At 35.5% G+C, this 19,481-nt stretch overlaps 1 protein-coding gene across 7 annotated transcripts in view; it reads right to left on the bottom strand.

Annotated features, from left to right (window-relative positions):
- The window catches only part of bard1 (BRCA1 associated RING domain 1), a 32,927-nt gene that overhangs the window by 8,024 nt on the left and 5,422 nt on the right, over window positions 1-19,481 (bottom strand). For 6 of the 7 annotated variants that reach the window (XR_007931721.1, XM_051906555.1, XM_051906554.1 and 3 more), the window contains 5 exons: window positions 17,983-18,989; window positions 15,638-15,718; window positions 14,216-14,388; window positions 3,652-3,778; window positions 3,344-3,476 (listed from right to left, as the gene is read on the bottom strand). Coding sequence is in view for 6 of the 7 variants with exons in the window: in XM_051906550.1 (XP_051762510.1) it covers window positions 3,344-3,476; window positions 3,652-3,778; window positions 14,216-14,388; window positions 15,638-15,718; window positions 17,983-18,989 (1,521 nt within the window). In the remaining variant the exon portion in view is untranslated. Of the gene's footprint in view, window positions 1-3,343; window positions 3,477-3,651; window positions 3,779-14,215; window positions 14,389-15,637; window positions 15,719-17,982; window positions 19,225-19,481 lie in introns of those variants that run through there. The other variant, XM_051906551.1, reaches the window with a different exon arrangement.

Here is a 19,481-nt window from a genome sequence, read left to right as displayed (position 1 = left end):
ATCAGATTCATTTCTATTGAGAACTAAACATTGTAATAATTAAATATTCACTTGGTTATGTCTAAAGCTGACTTGAGTTTTTCAAGATCATCAGATGTGGCATTATAATTCCTTTTTTAAATTAAAATTCTGTATTCTGTAATCTTTCTAGTCTGCATGTGTCGAGCACCTGTGTTCGCGCACGCTATCAAATGCTTGAGACTGTTCGCGAATGTTAAAAACGAAATAACTTTATTTCTACAACACTTAATGCGGTTGACACTTCGAAACTTTGCAGTGTGTAAGTGCCCGACAGTCCTCTTAGCAGCATGAAAAACAAAACTTTTATTCTTAATGTCAATGTGTTATGAACAGAAAGCAAGCAGAGAGCGCTCCCATTTACAGAGCTGTCGTCACTTCATTGAGCTCACGGACAATATCTTATTTATCGTGTTTACAATGTTGGTTATAATTAGAGGATTCGCGAGACTGTGACTGAACAAAAAAAAAAAAAAAAAAAAGATTTTGGATTCTGACCAAATTAAAAGGTAGAGGTAATAATTAATAATTATTATTAATAATAATAATGAAACCTTTGTAAAGTGAGCCCGAGTATAAATAGGCACTATAAAAAGTATTAAAAAGGTGCAATAGAGTATAAAAAGTATAAAAATTGAGCAACAGCCAGACCTGAAATTGCTTGTGAAAACAATGCAGACTTTTCACTAGGAATAAGGACTTCTTTTCATCAGTTCTTGTTAAGTTTATTTGCTCAAAAATGTTTTTCTTTATGTATTTTGGCATTTTTTTCATACTCTGAGAATGAATGCATTTTTTAATTAAGAATACAGAAAGACAAACTATTATCTTGGATAATCCTTTTTTAATGCCTTTTTTTTTTTTTTTGTATGTTCAGTGACACTTTAAATAGGACAACCATTAAAGGACTAGTAAGACTTAGCTAGCTAATAAACCGCACTTATAAATACTACAAATATTGTCTTAAGTAGGCCTAAATAAAAGTCTTACTATCCAAGTTGTAATTTGTGGCCATTTGCATTTTATGTGGTTTAAAGGGATAGTTCACCCAAAAATGAAAATTATCCCATGATTTACTCACCCTCAAGCCATCCTAGGTGTATATGACTATCTTCTTTTAGATGAACACAAAAGAAGTTCCTCCAAGGTTTATAATGGTTGTGAATGGGGCCTGCGTTTTGAAGTCAAAAATAATCCATACGGCTCCAGGCGGTTAATAAAGGCCTTCTGAAGCGAAGCGATGCGTTTTTGCAAGAAAAATATCCATATTTAAAACTTTATAAATTCAAATATCTAACTTTCAGTGGACGACCGTACGCAGAATACACCTAGGATGGCTTGAGGATGAGTAAATCATGGGATAATTTTCATTTTTGGGTGAACGATCCCTTTAAATGCAGCCCTCTTGGCCTCTGAACTTGAGTACCCCTGCCCTAAAGGGACATGGTGATGGAAAAAAAAATGTGATTGGAGGAAAAAAAATATGTCAATGCTTTTGTGTTCTCTCGCAAATGTTTTGCGTTCTCCGAGAAAATGTGCATTTGCTTGCAAAATTGAGTTTTGAGTTCTTTGCGAGCAAATGCCAAAGTTCCTTGGGGAACGCAAAATATTTGCCAGAGAACGCAAAAGCATCAACATATTTTTTCCTTCAGGGTCTCTGTAAATATTTATATTTTGAGTTTTATTTTAATTGCCACAAACTATTTTTAATATAATTGATGAACAAAACTGTTTGTTTTGATGTATCAAAAAAACAAAGCTACTACAAAGAGGCACCTAAAATAGAAGTAGTATGCTACATTTCACCAAGCCCTAGAGATCATTTTAATTCTAGAAAACGCAAAGCTCCCCTCTTTGTTGTGTGACAAACACAAAGCCTACATTCTTCGAGAAAATTGCTTTTTGCCCTTGTTCAGCTATGTGCAGTGTATGAGAAACTGCTTCAATTACTTTAATTTTACTCTGTTTCAACTTTGATTGCTTAGAAGATGAGACACTGCACATTGTTTGTCTGTTGGTGTGATTTCTGGAGGAGTCGAAAGACTCTGCGAGAGCTACATTTGTCACTGAAAGTGCTGGTTTCATAATGTATGATTTCATAATATCTCTCTTATGCTCCAGCTGGATGCCTGGTAATGCTCTTCTATGTGATAGAAGAAAGGCAAAGAAAGAAGAGACACTTCATTTCACTGCTCTGAAAATGTTTCATTGTTGTCGTCTCCAAGTGCTGAGCCGTCCACGTGGTGTTGGAATAGTTTTGTCCTCAGCACACACACAAAAAAACTTTAAGAACTGACATGCAATTAAATTTAGTAACATTTATTCTGATTACATGCCACATACTGTATTTTATGATAATATGCATTAAATGATTATATGAAGGAAAATTAGCAAGTCAAAAAATCTGCTTGTATGATTTGTTTAGCACATAAACTATACTATACCTAATATAAACACTCATACGCTTATGATATTATACTGCCCTGCATGTCAAAAGTTAGAAAAATAACATTTTTAATTTCACAAAATGTATTAAAAGTCATTTTGCAACAGCTTTTAATGTGGGACAGAATTTAGAGTCAAAACTATCAATTGTAATTTTACTGATTTGAGTATTTTGTTTGCAACTGATGTTAAATAATATGAAGCAGTTTTTGAACTGGCTTCATTTGTTATTTTGTTTTCATTAGTAAAGAATTTAATTCACTTGTTTTTCATGTATATTAATCATTTTTTCATGTACACTAGTAAACTACTGTTCAAAAGTTTGGGGTATAAGATTTTTTTTTATGAAAGAAACAAATACTTGTATTCAGCAAGGATGCAATAAATTGATCAAAAGTGATAGTAAAGACATTTTTAAGGTTACAAAAGATTTCTATTTCAAATAAATCCTGTTCTCTTTCCACAAAAATATTAAGCAGAACAACTGTTTTCAACATTGATAATAATGTTAAAAGAAATGCTTCTTGAGCAGCCAATCAGCATATTAGAATGATTTCTGGAGGATCATGTGACTCTGAAGACTGGAGTAATGATGCTGAAAATTCAGCTTTTCCTTAACAAAAATAAATTACATTTTAAAATATATAGAACACAGTAATATTGTGAAATATTATTACAATTTAAATAACTGTTTGACTGCATTTTTGATCAAATAATTGCAGCCATGGTGAACATAAAGACTTCTTTCAAAACCATTAAAAAATGTACCAAACCCAAACTTTTGAACGAGTATAGAGTATACCGTTAGCATGATATAGAATTACTCATACTATGATATACCACCCACTCATTCCTTTACACAAAAACTCAGGAGATGTACCTGCACTTGAAAAGGACTTTACTTGTTTTCCACCAAGGAGTTGAGCTGCTTTGAGGAGCTGCTTCTGCTGAGTCTGCGTCAGCTGACTGCCAATCAAAACCACTGGACCCGTCTCCCGCACATAGCCTACAGCCTGCAAGAATACAAATAAACTATACCGCACACTTCATTTGCATTTATGCAGTTCTTTTATTCTTGACAGATGCTGTCTCAAAGAAACATACAAGATGAAGTGCAAAATACCAGCAATTTTGTCTGTTTGTTTTCAGTGTGTCTATTTGTTTGTGAGGCGGGCTCGAGTCACGTACCTTACTGAGGCTGGCGGGGGGCCTCAGGGTGGTTGTTAAAGGATGCGGTGCCTCTGGGGCCATTCTTAAGACCTCCTGCATTTCTGGAGTCAGTGCATAATCCACTGGCCGCAGGCCAAGCATATTCCTAGGAAACACAGACATATGTATAGTTTATGCAAAGTACTCTTTATTGAAAACAAAAACATTTTCAAGGACATATTTGACATACTGTGTATCCTTCTAGATGTTTTCTGTTAAGCCTGGTAATGCATCGTACACAAAGAAAAGTTGGTGCTCCAACCAACCTGAAATAAATAAACCTCACAAAATGGTGCACTTTGTAGATTTGTTTTGTGAACTTTAAAGCCATGTCATTTTGTGGCTTAAAAAGGAGCTCACAAGCTCCCCACTTTGTGCCATTTGCCAAAAGTCAATGCAACTGGTCTAGTCTCGACCAATAATAGAGGACAGGGGGTTTGTGGCAGAGGGGGAAAAAATGGCAGACCCAAATGTAATGTAATATTGTTTAATTGGCTTTAAAAATCCAGAGACAGTACTCTTGTATTTATAATAGTGCCTATAAAGCAAGTAAACAAAATCTTTATTTTTTCTTCAATAAGGATTTTAAAATTGCTACGAGTCTCCCAAGTATTTAAAGCAAGATGATTTTCCTGCACACTGCTGTAGCTGGCAAACTTCCTTGTATTTGTTTAATATAATAAATGCAAAAAGAAGCATTTCTGTTGAAATAAAAATAGGATTTTGCAAGCTACAGCAGTTTATGGGATTTTTTTTTTCCCCATTTCCTTCTGAATAGTTATCCGTGTCCTGTGTACCTGTTGCAACCATCAAGGTGTTAATATAAAGTATAAGTTTAGTAAAAAAAAAATGTTTTGAAAGAAAAATAATACTTTTATTCAGCGATGGTGCATTAAATTGATCAAAAGTGACAGTAAAGATGTTTATAATGTTACAAAAGATTTCTGATACAAATTAGAAAGTTCAAAAGAACAGCACCTTTCATCAAAGAATCCTGAAAAAACCTATCACGGTTTCCACAAAAATTGAAAAAAAAAAAACTGTTTTCAACATAGATAATATTAAAAAAAATGTTTCTTGAGCAACAAATAAGCATATTAGAATGATTCCTGAAGGGGTTAGGATCTAGTGACACTGAAAACTGAAGTAATGGCTGCTGAAAATCCTTGTATGTACCTTATTGCTTTTATAAAACAGTTACCACACAATACAAATATTAAAGCCAAAAATATGTATCAATGCAACTTTCAACTAAATGCAACTAAACTTTCACTAAAAGCCTTCCTTCTGCCGGAAAAAATAGTCCCTGACCGTGAACAGCAACAGAAGTTACATTATTACACCATTAGATGGCGGCAAACACTGTCTTTATGAGTGTGTCAGTCAGTAGCAAAGACTTTTATATTGAAAAGACTGAATTGTTGTGAACACGGAACAATACGCAACTGACAAATGCTTTGACTAGCGCTGTCAGTCATGGGAAAACCCCTTAACTGTTAAAAGGACAAGATAATACATCAGATATTTAGGGTGCATTCACACTTGTAGTTCGGTTCGTTTGGTTAGTTTGGTTCATTTGGTCCAAACCAAAAAAGAAAAAAAAAAAACATTTAGTCCTGATCCGATTAGCGTTCAGATATGCAATTTTATCACCGAACCAAAAGGCATAGGGATACGTTCACAACCTGATTGGTCGGATTTTATGACGTTTTGCCTATTTTGAGACAGAACTTACCGAACATCCAAAACAATGCTGTGTACTGAGGTAAATGCACCCGTTGTGTGTGCGTAGCCTGCATGTGATGGTATTTTGGCCAGCTGGGAACTCGTGAAGAGATTATAAAATGTGTAAAGGTGTCAAAACAGCGGCGGGAATCCATCCGTCACACACACAAACGATCTGTTGCGTGGAGGCGCGCGTCTGATGCCTGTGATGGGCAAACTCACGACTATGATGAGAAAAAAATGATATGCGTGAAGATTCTGTCCTTTTTAGGGTCTCATCTTCCTGTTTTTGGTTCGTTTACATGTCTTTGGTCCGTGTTGCTTTCATATATCATTCGAACGTGCGGTTCGAATGATATATGAACGCAACACGGAGTTCGTTTGAAAATGGACCGAGACCCATCTTTTCAGCGGTCTCAGGTCAACTTGTTTGGTGCGCACCAGGGTTCGGATGGCAGCGTTCACACATGCTCAAATGAACCGCACTAACAGAGCAATCGCACCAGGGTTCGTTTTAATCGAACCAAACATGCCAAGCGTGAACGCACCCTTAAACAGATTTTTTATTATGAACATAGGACTGACCTGAAGGAAAATGCTAAATCTGAATGCAGGTAATAAACTTATTTCTCACAATACTCTTCTAGTTCTACATAATACAGTAAGCTTCAATGAACAATATCAATTGAGAACATACAGTTTACGTTGCTAAGAGTGGTTGCTAAGGGTGTTGTGTAGTGATACACAGAACCGTTGGGTGAAGCGGTCATAGCCGTGTTTTATCGTAAATAAAACACAGCTATTGACCAATCAGAATCAAGAACAGGAACTAATCGTTTTATAATAATTGATATTAAAATCAATTAAAACAGTTATTTTAAATTGTAATGATATTTCACAATGTTGCTGTTTTTACTGTATTTTTGATCAAATAAATGCAACCCTGGCGAACGTAAGAGGCTTCTTTCAAAAACATTAAAAATATATTTTATTTACTATAATTATGCCAATGCAAGTTTAAGTCTGTACCAAATGTGTACGCTTTTATATAGTCTTGCTGACTAGTGCCCCACAGGTCTGCACTGCTTTACGCCAAAGCATAGGAAATTTGAGGGTGGCATTATGGACAGGGTTTCAAAATACTCAAGCGTTTGCAGATTACAACCTCGTTTAAAAAGTGCAACTCACTTAGTATGCAAACTATCAGATGAGCGAGAGGTTAAGGCCTAGGACAAACCCGAAAAGGATCTGTTTGGCAAGCAATATGTGACGGCCCCTCGTCGGATCATTTGTCCCTGTTGGCTGGTAGGGGAAGAGAGGTGGAAATGAAAGAAAGTCGAGAGGGATGTATGTTGAGATTAAGCTTTAGCACAGATAACACCTGGGGGGCAATTAAGAGGTCCACTGGTCCATAAAATTTCATTTGGATTCATGAGCCACCCCAAACCCCCAAACCCTCTTCACACTCCCATAGGATGTAAATGATTTTGTTTAGGTCGGTGCACAGCTTCTAATCTCAAAAAGTGAAAATCCAATAATGCCAAAGTGTCTCATATGCAGACGCCACATACATGTGTGTGTGTGTGTGTGTTTCCCATACTGATAAAGGGGAGGTGTGTATTCATCACCTCCAGCAAAATAAGACACTCCATGCGGTTAAAGAGAGATATTAGTAAGCTAAAACCTCTCAGCAACTGCATCTATCTTGCAGTTGACAAATCAGACACAGATGCCAGCGGTAAAAGGGACCAATGAATCACAGATCGATGGAGATGTGAAAATTAGTCCTCAGAGGTGCTCCAGCTGTTCCTGTCCACATAACCGAAGCAATCAAGAATGGTGGCGCTAAGCACTAGAGCTAACCAGATCTCATCGATTGAAAGAACGAAGTGCGCTCCTTTGCTCGGATCATATCAACAAAACAAATCAAGCTTATGCAAGCCCAATCAATCTAAATTTTCCTACCAGTACACAGCTGTTGTGTTCCAAAGCCTAGTGAGCTGTCTTACTAAGTGTCATGGCATCTTGTTTATGCTGCCTACTAAAACACCTAAGACCAGAATGCACTGCACCAAGCTGAAAAAATGCAAAAGATTAGTGGTTGACCAGCATAGCTTTTTCAATGGTGTTCCAGATACCGACAATCAGCCAAGCAGGCATTACAATTTCAAAATGGTCCAATACTGGCCTAGTCGATATCGAAAGCTACAACCATCCAATATGAAGGACGAAACGAAAGTTGATTATAAATATACTATAAACAAGTAAATATAATGGCTGCTGAAAATTCGTGCGATTTTGAAGCCCCAAAAAATGCATCCATCCATCATAAAAATAATCCATATGGCTTCAGGGGGTAAATAAATGCCTTCTGAAGAGAGGCGATTGGTTTTTGTAAGAAAAATATCCATATTTAAAACTTTATAAACTAAAATAACTAGCCTCCGGCAGACGAGCGTACACATACTGCGCAAGCCGACTTGCGCCAAAAGAGCAACAACTGACGCGATGTATTAGGTAGGATGTAGGAGTAGCGTAAGCTTAGGTGAGAGTAGACGTAGCTGTCTCTATTCAATGGCCATGAAGCGCTATGTAGAGCGTATAGAGAGCGGACTTCTATTAACTGCATACCCTTCTTACACTAATGGAAACAACTTTATAACACAACAATAAATAACTCACAAAACTATCTCTCTTTAATACTGCAAATACCATGTAGAGCCATATGATTTCCGCAATGCAGAAAACACGGATGAAATCACGGAATCCAGTCACAATTAGAACTTACTGTATAAAGATGAACGTCACAGAATTTGGCAATTTTTTGAATAAATCAAAAGTCGGGCTGTACAATGAATCAGATATCGATAGGGACTAGTGTCTGTGAATATTAAAGCTAAAAAAGACTGCTATTGAAATTTGATGTCTGTATGAATGAGCGCCGCATTTTCGTCTACTACTACACATACTGAAGCACGCGTGACGCTCGCGATGATTTCAGTGTCTGCTGTCTCACTCACTAGACACATGAACTTGCTCTTAGGGTCACTTTATGAACATTCACCGTTTAATTTGATAAAACTATCGACAGTTGTCGTATCATATACACAGGAAGTCAAAGGTCTTCACGACCCTGTCAAAATAAATGTTCGGTATAACTTGAAATAACAGAAATATACTATTGTACAATTGAGTATACTTTAATTAAAAGAGATAATATTAATAATAATAATAAACACCGTTTATTAAAACACAAACTCAAAGGTCTTCATTGAAATGACAGAAATTGCACAGTAAAAATGTAGCCTACTTATTAATATTATTAATTTAATTAAATAATTTAATTGATTTGATTACAATTAATTTTTAATTGTCCTTACAATGTTTATTATAAATATATTCCCTGTACTCCTGACAGTAAAATATGCCAAAATAAAGGTCCAGTGCAAAAAAACGTGACATACCGTGAAACCGCCAGAATCTAAAAAAAAAACCGTAATAGAGATTTTTGGTCAAACCGCCCAGCACTACATCCACTTGTTTCAGATGCTGGGATCCTTCTGAAGTCTGTACAATAACATAAACAAGCTGTTTAACTGGACGTGTCAGGAAGAACGTACTTTCACTCTTCCATTTGTCCTGTTGTCGACAGACTGAAGTGCGTGGAGTATGTCAGAAACTGAAAGCGCATGTTTACTGTATCTAGAGCTGCGTGATTAATTGTTAAAAGATCGCGGTCTTTTAACAATCAAGTACTGCTACATGAACAAAGGTGCAATAACATTTGGTTTGCAAACATAAATATGGTGCTTTTTTTACAGCAGTATTCCCTTTACATAGTAGCAGTTAAAATATTTATTGTAAATCTCAACTTAAACATTAATGTAATCAAATTAAATATAAAACCAAAGCTATTTGCCACTGCCAGGGCATTAACGTTTTGTCTAGTTTGTTATAGAAAAACAAGTTATGCTCAGAGTAGAGAGCCTCGATTGTAACATTATAACAGGCACCTTCCAAACAACAGCAAGTTAACATTTAGAAATCTTTTTTTTTTTTTCTGAACAGGTACAGAAACTGAAAGCGCATCTGTATACTGTATCTAGAGCTGCGTGATTAATTGTTAAAAGATCGCGGTCTTGATTTAAAACACCTACAATTCACCTGTGTCTATTAAACCTTTGACAAAATCAACATTAAGATCTGTGTTCACGTTGCCACTGACCCAGAGAAAGCAGTTATCATGAATGGTTACAAATATTCGAATTATCACCGAAGTAGTACAGAGAAGTTTATAGTTTAGATATAAACACTGATGTCTACCTGATGTACCTATCAAAATAGAGCAAATCAAATCACCTTTTGAAAGTAACTTGACACTTCAAATAAAGACTGTATCGATTACATTGTTACACCACTAGGTGGCGACAAGTGGCTTAAAAAAAAAAAATGTATTTGTCATTTAATCATTCATGCAAGAGATTCATTTAAAAACGCTGATTCATCCAGTAATTAAATTTAAACATTTTTAAATAGACTGCAGCAATTAACATTTTGTCAGAACCTCAAGTAAATTATGATATTTTGTTTAGTTTTTGTCTGTTCAGAATTGTGGAACTCAATTTATCCAGAATTGTGCAGCTCTAAGTGCATCTAATGCGTCAATGATTACAATGGGTTATATTTGCTTTTGATGAGACACTCACATCCAGTGTAGGCAAATGTCAGCTGTTAAGCGAATGAATGCCAGTGGGCGGGGTCTACGGTGTGATGATACATATCTATTTGTTGATGTCTTGCTCTTGCTTTGTTTATAATGAGAACGATTTAAGCTATGAAAATTGCAGGATGATTTAATAGTACAAAGACCTCTTATATGTCAAAAGGCAAACAGAATTTTTCATGTCATGACCCCTTTAAAATAGAAAACAGTTATTTTTAAATTGTAATATATATTAAGCATTGACTATTTTACCTATTATTTGAGTGCCATGCATTTTTATACTTTGTTATTAGCCTACCAACATGCTATCATCAAACTCCTATACGAAGTGCTATTTGTGTGATGTTCTGCAAGTAGCTGCCTATGCAGAACGATTCAAATCAGTCACGTATTAGGTTCTGTGACAGTTAGGTGCTGCTTATGTAGCCAGCAGAGAGCTCGCTCGGTTTTGGAACAGAACTACCGGCTCTGTCTTGCTTGTACTTGCTACCTGCATGGTCCCTCAAGAAGCGTCTTTTCAGATCTGAAAAGCATTAAAGATTACTGCTGGTACAGCAAGGATGTGCCAGTCAATTCATACAACACATTACAGCGAAGGCTCTGCCCACAGCAGTTCCCCCCATAGCCCCACTGCTCCGATTCCAGACCGCAAGGAGTGAAAGTGATTGATTATGTCTGACAGGAGTGGATTGCTTCTGTGCAGTGCTTCTATGACAGAGCTGATGCTTCACTTCACCATTGACTAACGAAGCATAAATCTGCTGATGCTTTATGCTCTCCCAATGTACAGCACAGCACTAGTCAATCAATGTACAAAGGGCAGACAGACAAAAAGAGACGCAGAGACGCATGCAGAGAACTCTCGGGATGAGCATTCGTGCATCTGGGTTCACTGCCAATCTTGGGGAAATAGAGTTCATTAAGATAAAGGGCATGTGGGAAGAAGCGGAGCAGAAGTTCCCGAACATCTCTACACCAGGTATACACCATAACACAGTTACAAGATATGCACATATAAAATGACAAAATAAAACACCATCACATAATTGGGTTGAGCAGTATATATGATGGAATACCATGCGACGGTAGATGTGCGTCAACCTGTAGAGATTTTGCAAAATCTTTATAGTGCTGAGACTCATTCAAATGTAGATATATTGACTTTTCATCATTTAACAGTATTAGTTTTGTTTTGATTACAGTTTGATGCTAGATGTATTTATTTGTTATGACAAATTGATATGTTTTGTGAAAAGCGCTATACAAATAAATGTGAACTGAAATGAAAATATCCTATTTTTTGGTTTGTGTACATCATTTCAAATGAAAAAATTTTCACTGGATTTTCCAAAAACAGTCCTTACAGTCCATACTTTTGACTGGTAGTGTATATATGTAGTTTTTGCTGCTTAATATTTTTGTGGAAACTGTAAAACACAATCATTCAATAGTTTGGGTTAAGTAAGATTTCTTTTGAAGACATTAATACTTATATTCTGCAAGAACACATTCAATTGATCAAAAGTGACTATAAAGACATTTATAATTTTACAAAAGGTTTCTATTTCAAGAAAATTTTTGAGCTTGAAATTAGCTGATGATAAATAAAATGCAAGCATTTCTTTTGCTTTCATTGACATGAACATTGACATGATAAATTTGCATATAGCGCGGGAATTGAAGATCGGAATTATATCCGTTTTGTGGAGATGCATTTATGTGGCCAAGTGTAAACGGGACTGATTTAAAAAAAAAAAAAAAACAGATAGCTATCTGATCAGTAAAAATGCATGAAGGTGCAAAAACAGGCCCAATGATTCAATGGAACATTCATAAAGAGAGCCATTTACTTCATTCCTAAATGAATCAGCTGTTTGAACGAATCAAATAAATTTATGAACAACTCAGTGACTTACTCATTTAGACATTTACCGCCCCTTACTGGCAGTTTTAGTTTCTTATTTAGAGGATCATTTCATTAAAAAAAAAAATTGATATTTCCATATTAATAAAAAAAAAAAACCATTAAAGATATTTTCCAAAAATGAAAATTCTGTCATCATTTACTCACCCTCATGGCCACTGAAGCCTAAAAGCTTATGTGTAATAAATTCTATGTTGAATCAAATAAAATATTTTATTTTTCTAAAGCTACTTTTTGTAATGTCTATTTGATGCTCTTCTCATTTAACACAATGACTTTAAATTTTCTTTTGGGGGTAATTTCTCAGCCAAATTTGATGTGCGATTAATTCCATTAATCGCACACAGTGTAATTAATTAGATTAGACCTAATATATCCATAACTTTGTATATGATTTTATTAAATTATATATTGATTGTACTATATATGATTGGGCAACCATTAAAATATTTAATTGCGATTAATCGCATGATTTGTCTGCGATTAAATTGCATTATGCGTAAAATTCAATAATGAGTTCAAAAGTTATGTATTGCGCACTTTTATTGTAAAAGTACTGCTATATGAACAAAGGTGCAATAACATTTGGTTTGCAAACATAAATATGGTGCTTTTTTACAGCAGTAATCCCTTTACATAGTAGCAGTTAAAATATTTATTGTAAATCTCAACTTAAACATTTACGTAATAAAATTAAATATAAAACCAAAGCTATTTGCCACTGCCAGGGCATTAACGTTTTGTCTAGTTTGTTATAGGAAAACAAGTTATGCTCAGAGTAGAGAGCCTCGATCGTAACATTGTAACAGGCACCTTCCAAACAACAGCAAGTTAACATTTAGAAATCTTTTTTTTTTCTGAACAGGTACTATTAGAAACATTTTTCTTTTATCAGGGAGCAGCATAAACAGTCTATGTTCAGTAGAAAGCATAGCTGAGAATACAAAACTTTGATTTTGTATTAATGTAGATCAGGATTTGTGCGTGCAACGAGTAAGATTTGTGGATCTGGTGACACGCCTGCTACCACTAGATGGCAGTATAGCCAGCTAAAACAGACAACGGCACCGTAATCAAGCATTCTTCCCCATATAAGACGCTTTCAATCCAATCCAATGAGATGCCAACCCCTCCTGTGACCCATTGTTTGTCTGTAAGCAACAGACTTTCAAAATAATAGTAAGAAAAAACTGAGTTAATGCACGATAAAATAATCGTCAGCGTTAATCAATTAATGCGTTAACGTGATAATGACGCAATAACTTGCCCAGCCCTAATATTATATATATATATATATATATATATATATATACACATATTAGGGCTGTCAATAGATAAAAAAATTTTTAATCGCGATTAATCACGCACGCTTATCGTGAAATTAAGCATAAATCATTTATCTTGTTTAACATGTCCATTTTGCCATCATTGCCTATATCCAGCAAAGTAAACCATCAGATTGAAGTGTGAACAACGTGAATGTACTGAAATGTGTCTGTGTATAAAGAGAATGTGCGATCAGCGCGTCGAGAGCGCTCATGCATTATTTGTTTGCCCATCAATACAACGGACTCACACGTGCTTAATGTACGACTCCTGTACATCACCGCAATCGTCTTTACTTTGATTGCAATCCTCATCCATCAAAACTTTCATAGCAAGAAGCTGGTTTGCTTTATCCAGCCGAGAAACATAGTTTTCATATCATCTGGCCATAGGAACAGCGATGTGGGAGGGCTCGCGCTCTTCAGATACAATGACAGAATATGACAGAGAGTTTTAAAGCGAAACAGACACTGGATGAATAATTCTCTTTTCTATCTCTGATATAATCAGCATGGACTTTAAGATCATCTAATTGCGTCATGCAAATTGCGTTATCATGCAATTTCACATGCTTTCGTAATTTTTTTGCGCTTAATGCGTTAAATTATTTTAGCGCGTTAAGGATTTTGAATTAATCGCATGCGTTAACGCGTTAATGTTGACAGCCCTAATATATATATATATATATATATATATATATATATATATATAGTGTGTGTGTGTGTGTGTGTGGTGTATATATATACCATATTTCAACAGAAATTTCTTTGACATCTTTTATCTCCAACCAAACCTGATTGGTTCAGTTTTTGATCAGGTGAGAGAATGTGAAGTCAAGTACTCACAGAACACTTTGGGAAGCGCCTCGTTCAACCAAGAGCTTGACCACCGCTATATGGCCGTTCCTCACGGCATCATGCAGTGGAGAGTCGTTCTGATAGCCTGGTGTGTTCAACAGCGCCCCCTGCTGAAGCAGTTCCTCCACCACTCCCAGATGACCGAGATTACAAGCCTCGTGCTGCAAAAACAAAACACAATTATAATACGTAATTACCTTAGTAGCACAAATAACAATGTTCTGTCATATTATGAACGATTGTAAGAGTGAGAGCATTATTATAATAATTTGGACCCATTAATTCCCCCAAATCAACAGCTTGGCAAAGGCCTTTCAGCCAGACCTGTGGAATTTATGACAGTTTTATATATATATATATATATATATATATATATATAAAAATGCAGTTATACATTTGCAGAGATTTTTCTTTAAGAAACTTAGAACATGCTGCAGTTCATTATTCCATTTCTGAAAGGTTTTTCATAGAAAATTTATGATTCAGCTGTTAAGACTCCTTTTCCCAATTCTCAGTAGCCTACTGTAATGTGAAAGAAATAATGATATATTATTTAAACTGTAAAGTACATTTATAAAGTACAAATTCAATATAAGGGACCAGATCTAGGGATCACACTTTTTTACTCCAGTGAATATTTCTCAGGCTATGTTTACTTTTTAAAAGGACATTTCTGTGGAGGCACAAACCATAGAGTCTTGGCTACAAAAAAAGCTACAGTATAAACAGTTCCACCAGTATTGCTCAGGAAAGAAAGACACAGTTCACTGAAAACACATGAACCTTTTGTCTATATGGGGTAAGCATTGTCTATAAAAGTAAGTTTTCACAATGGAAACTGCCATTAAACATAAACATAATTTAAACAGAGGTTATGAGATACAGCTCTTGTGACAACTTGCCCCGTTCATAATAGTAGTGCTTGTTGTGTTGTATTTATGTTATATGGTTTAATTTAATAACTTTCTGTGGAATTATGTCACTTCTGAAATACTGAGCCTTGTCAGTGAATGCAAACCTGCTCATGTGGCAAGAGATGCAGAATTTGCACTATTTCCTATAAGTGTTCATATTTTATTTTACCACTTCTGAATGCAAAAGCTACATTGATCTCACACTTCATCAACTAAATGGAACGCAAGGCAAACGATATCAACAAATGAAAATATACAGGATAAAACATTTTAAAGACTACCACAAACATGGAAAGGCAATGGTGAAATCTACATTATCTATCAAGACAGTTGAGTATTCACTGAACATGCAGCGTTCTGCTAGGATAACATACATTACTGTACATACAAGGAAAAGCTTTCCAACCAATTTCAGCCCAGACAACCTCGAACAAGAGACAAGGCTGTTATGTGTAAAATATTTATCCTGAATTGTGTGCGAGTTCTCATCGCTCACCAATGGTGTCCAGCCTGCATTGTCCTTCAAGTTGGGGTCAGCTCCCAGAGCAAGGAGCTTACGGACCTCCTCCACATCACCCTGTACAGAAGACGAGGATCAAAAGATCAGTAGTAGATATTGATCAACTACACTCAACCTGACCTAGTATCAATCATTAAGTGGTCAAAGTGACTCAAGGCTGGAATACTAACAAAGAACAATCTCAGATACAAGAAAATAAGTGTAGTAATAAATAGTGGATTTAAACTGCTGGTTATATGACGCACAAATTGGTGACATGGACAGCAGGGAGGAAATACTAGGTTTAAATAATAAAAAAGTAGCTATACAATTGTGACTGTTCAAAATTCGAAAATATAGCCTTGCCATATATTCTGGAATTTGAGTGGCATTTTTTATCATTTGAAACATCCTGCAACTTATATAATGAAATTAACGACAAACAAGCAGACAAAATTCTCTTTAACAAAAATCATTAACTATGTATTTTGAATTCAGCCAATTATGTTATGTTGGTCAACATAGTTGTACAGAAGTGTTTCATCTCTTGGGTTTCAGTTTTTATCTCTCCTCACATTCATTTTTTACACAGTTTGTGCTTGTTAGGCAAGATTAGGAGCATAATTTTATATATATATATATATATATGAGAGAGAGAGAGAGAGAGAGAGAGAGAGAGAGAGAGACAGATATATAGATACACTTATATTTTTTAATCTTGTTCTTGAGAACTACTACATGTTTTTAGTGCTTATAATGTTTATAAACATTTCATTTTATTTACCTGTATTTTACATTATTTTTGAAGTAATAACAAAATGCTTACACCGATGCAACTTATCATTTCTTCTCTCAAAAATGCAATTTTGACCCATTTTTTCCCAGAAAATGTGGTGACAATAGGGATGCATATCATGCATATTATTAAAATTCTGACCAATACTTTTAAGCTAATAATAATTATTTTCATGTTGTGGCCATAAAGATAAATGGCAGATATTAAAATGTATTCTATTTATACATACTATTATATTTTGTTTTAATTAAAAACTAAAATTAAACATTTTAATTGCTACAAGTCAATTTATGCATTAGATTATAATGTAAAGTATGAAAAATATTTATAAATGACAAATGATATTCATTTTGAGATTTGCTAATGATTACATTGAACAGTGTTATTAAATTATTAGCATTTAGATAAAGATAATGGCAAAGGTAATCTAATGTAAAAAATAGGGGAAATGAGCATGCACAAATATGCAATTATCAAATATTGGCCAAAAACAATTAATTAAAAAAAAAAAAAAACAATACGGTACCAATATGATGTGCATTTCTACTTAAAGGGGTCATAATGCCACTTTTACAAGATGTAAAATAAGTCTCTGATGTCCCCAGAGTGTGTATGTGAAGTTTTAGCTCAAAATACCCCACAGATCATTTTTTTTAGCATTTTAAATTTGTGGTGAGCAAAAACGCTCCATTGTGTGTCCCTTTAAATGCAAATGAGCTGCTGCTCTCAAGAAGAGGGCGGAGTTTCAAGAGCTTGTGTTAGCAGCGCTGATTACCGACTCACTGAAAATGTCAGAAACTGTTCAGCCTTTTATGTTCAAACTGGAGTCGGACAATGATGGAGACTCAAGAAGAAGTGACAACATGTAGAATGCAACTGGATGTTTCTGAATGGTTAGTTAATGAATTTATGTAGCTGATGTGGAGTTAACTATCTTAAAGTCATTGATTAGCATATTCTGTCATGATAATCTATAAATCGCTCATGTGGGAACTGTTGTAAGATCCCACAGAGCCAGAGAATATATGCTGCATGAAAATAGAACAGGTATAGTTTAGTTTAATTATAACTTATGTTGTCATCTTGCTTTTATGACATGCTATTGCATTTGTGTTACATACTGTATTGCAATAACATGGCCTCACCCCTTTGTTGTGTGTTCTCGGGGGCAGGGTTTACGTAAATTTTAGGGTTAGTGATGTCACTAACCCGGGAAGAAGCTTGTTGTAGTCCCTACCAGCCGTTTGTTGTAGTCCTTAAACAGAGAATTCTTTAAAAGAAAATATCTCCCTTTGCTTTGAACTTTGAGCTTCGTAACTTCGCAGATGTTGTTTATGCTCAAACAGCAACATTACACACTAACTAAAGTTAAAAAGTGAAATCATAATCAACCACCCCTTTAACTTTTAAAAGGGAAAAGAAAACATTTTACATGTTTTGATGCCAAAAGCTGTATTGAAGCACTATTTTAACACAAACTTATCTGTCAGAAGCTAGCCAAATTAGACAGATGCCAACAAGCTAATGTGTGGAAATCAACACAAACCTTTATGGCAGCTAAGTGCAGTGGCGTCTCTCCATTGTGGTTCCTCTTCATGAAAGAGGGACTTGTCTGATTGTGTCTCACACTGGAAGACTTCCTCCTAAGGTCAGAGGTAGCTGGTGTGATTGGCTTCACATTCTGCTTCCCATTGGACTGTCTGGATGTCCTCTGAGAGTGGTCTTCAGTTGAAGAAGTTCCTTCTCTAGATAACCTATTCCCACATCCTGAATTTCTGGGTTTTTTTGGCATACTCTGCAGACCTTGACTGTCCTGATTCTCTCTTGTTCTCTTACCAACACTGGGAAGGGAAGGCTGAGAAGGCCCTGGAGCATTTTCATTTGATTCTGGTGGGATATCAGTGACAGGCTCAACCTGTTGATCATGATACGATGAACTCAAAGTTGCACAGCTTTGCTTTTCACTGTCTTCAATTTCCATATTGCTTAGGATGCTTTTTTTGGGACTGGGAATTTGATTCTCTCCTTGGTGAGGAGCCTTATGAGTCTCCTCAGGCTGGCTGCGAGGGAAAAGGAAAGAAACTCTCTTTCTGGACCTCCTGTCGTCATCTCCAGAGCTCACTTTCTCATGCTCTTCATCGTTCTTGTCTATAGCAGCTTGTTTTCCTAAGGTCCACTGCTGATTGATAGCCTCTAGCTTCAGCCTCTTACATTCCTGCATAGTTTGAGTCCGTGTTGTGAGGCTTTGACCACCGCTGGCTTGTCTGTAGACTTGGCTGCTCCTTTTTTTCTTTGTTTTCTTATTTGCCTTCCGCAATGGAGGGCTGGACGAGCCAGATTCCTGGGAGGAAGAGGTGAAGTTGAAGACAGACAGGTCCTTAGGTTTGGACGAAGTGGCTTCCTTTCCCTGGACTCCATTTGATTTGTTTGATCCAGCGGGTTTCTCGATACAGCAACGTATTTTGCGACTTTTTGGGCTAAACCATATCTTGACGTTCTTCTTATTCTTAGAGACAGAGCTCCCTTCTGATTGTATGGCATCAGTGGCCATGGCTAAACAAAGAGAATCACATTGCACCATCAAATAAAAAAATAGTCATCTCAGGAAGCAAAATATTGAAAAATGTTGAGCACATTACAGTATTGTTATTATTATTATTATTATTACTACAGTACAATTCCTCAAATTTCCAAACAATTGTTCAGACCATATTTAACATAAATGGTTCATACAGCATTATTTTCAGCACTATTTTTAGTATATAGTACAATCATCTGTAAATACTAAAAATAAAAAATAAAAAAAATACATACATACATTATATATATATATATATATATATATATATATATATATATGAATTTGGCAGTTTCATTTATTTTTAAAAGATTTCTCCCTTTTATCATCTGAGACTTCCTTATTTGTCATTGACCCTTACGCTTCAAAAAAGCAACCTTTGAAAGAACAGTGGGCTTTGACATTATTTTAAGTAGTAGCTAAATGTCCCCTGCTGACATTAACCTTATAATGTTGGCAGAGCTAAA

The sequence above is a fragment of the Ctenopharyngodon idella genome, chromosome 9 (genome assembly GCF_019924925.1).
Source record: "Ctenopharyngodon idella isolate HZGC_01 chromosome 9, HZGC01, whole genome shotgun sequence".
NCBI lineage: Eukaryota > Metazoa > Chordata > Actinopteri > Cypriniformes > Xenocyprididae > Ctenopharyngodon > Ctenopharyngodon idella.
Note: the sequence above shows the minus strand (reverse complement) of the source record. Positions and strands in the feature narration are given on the sequence as shown.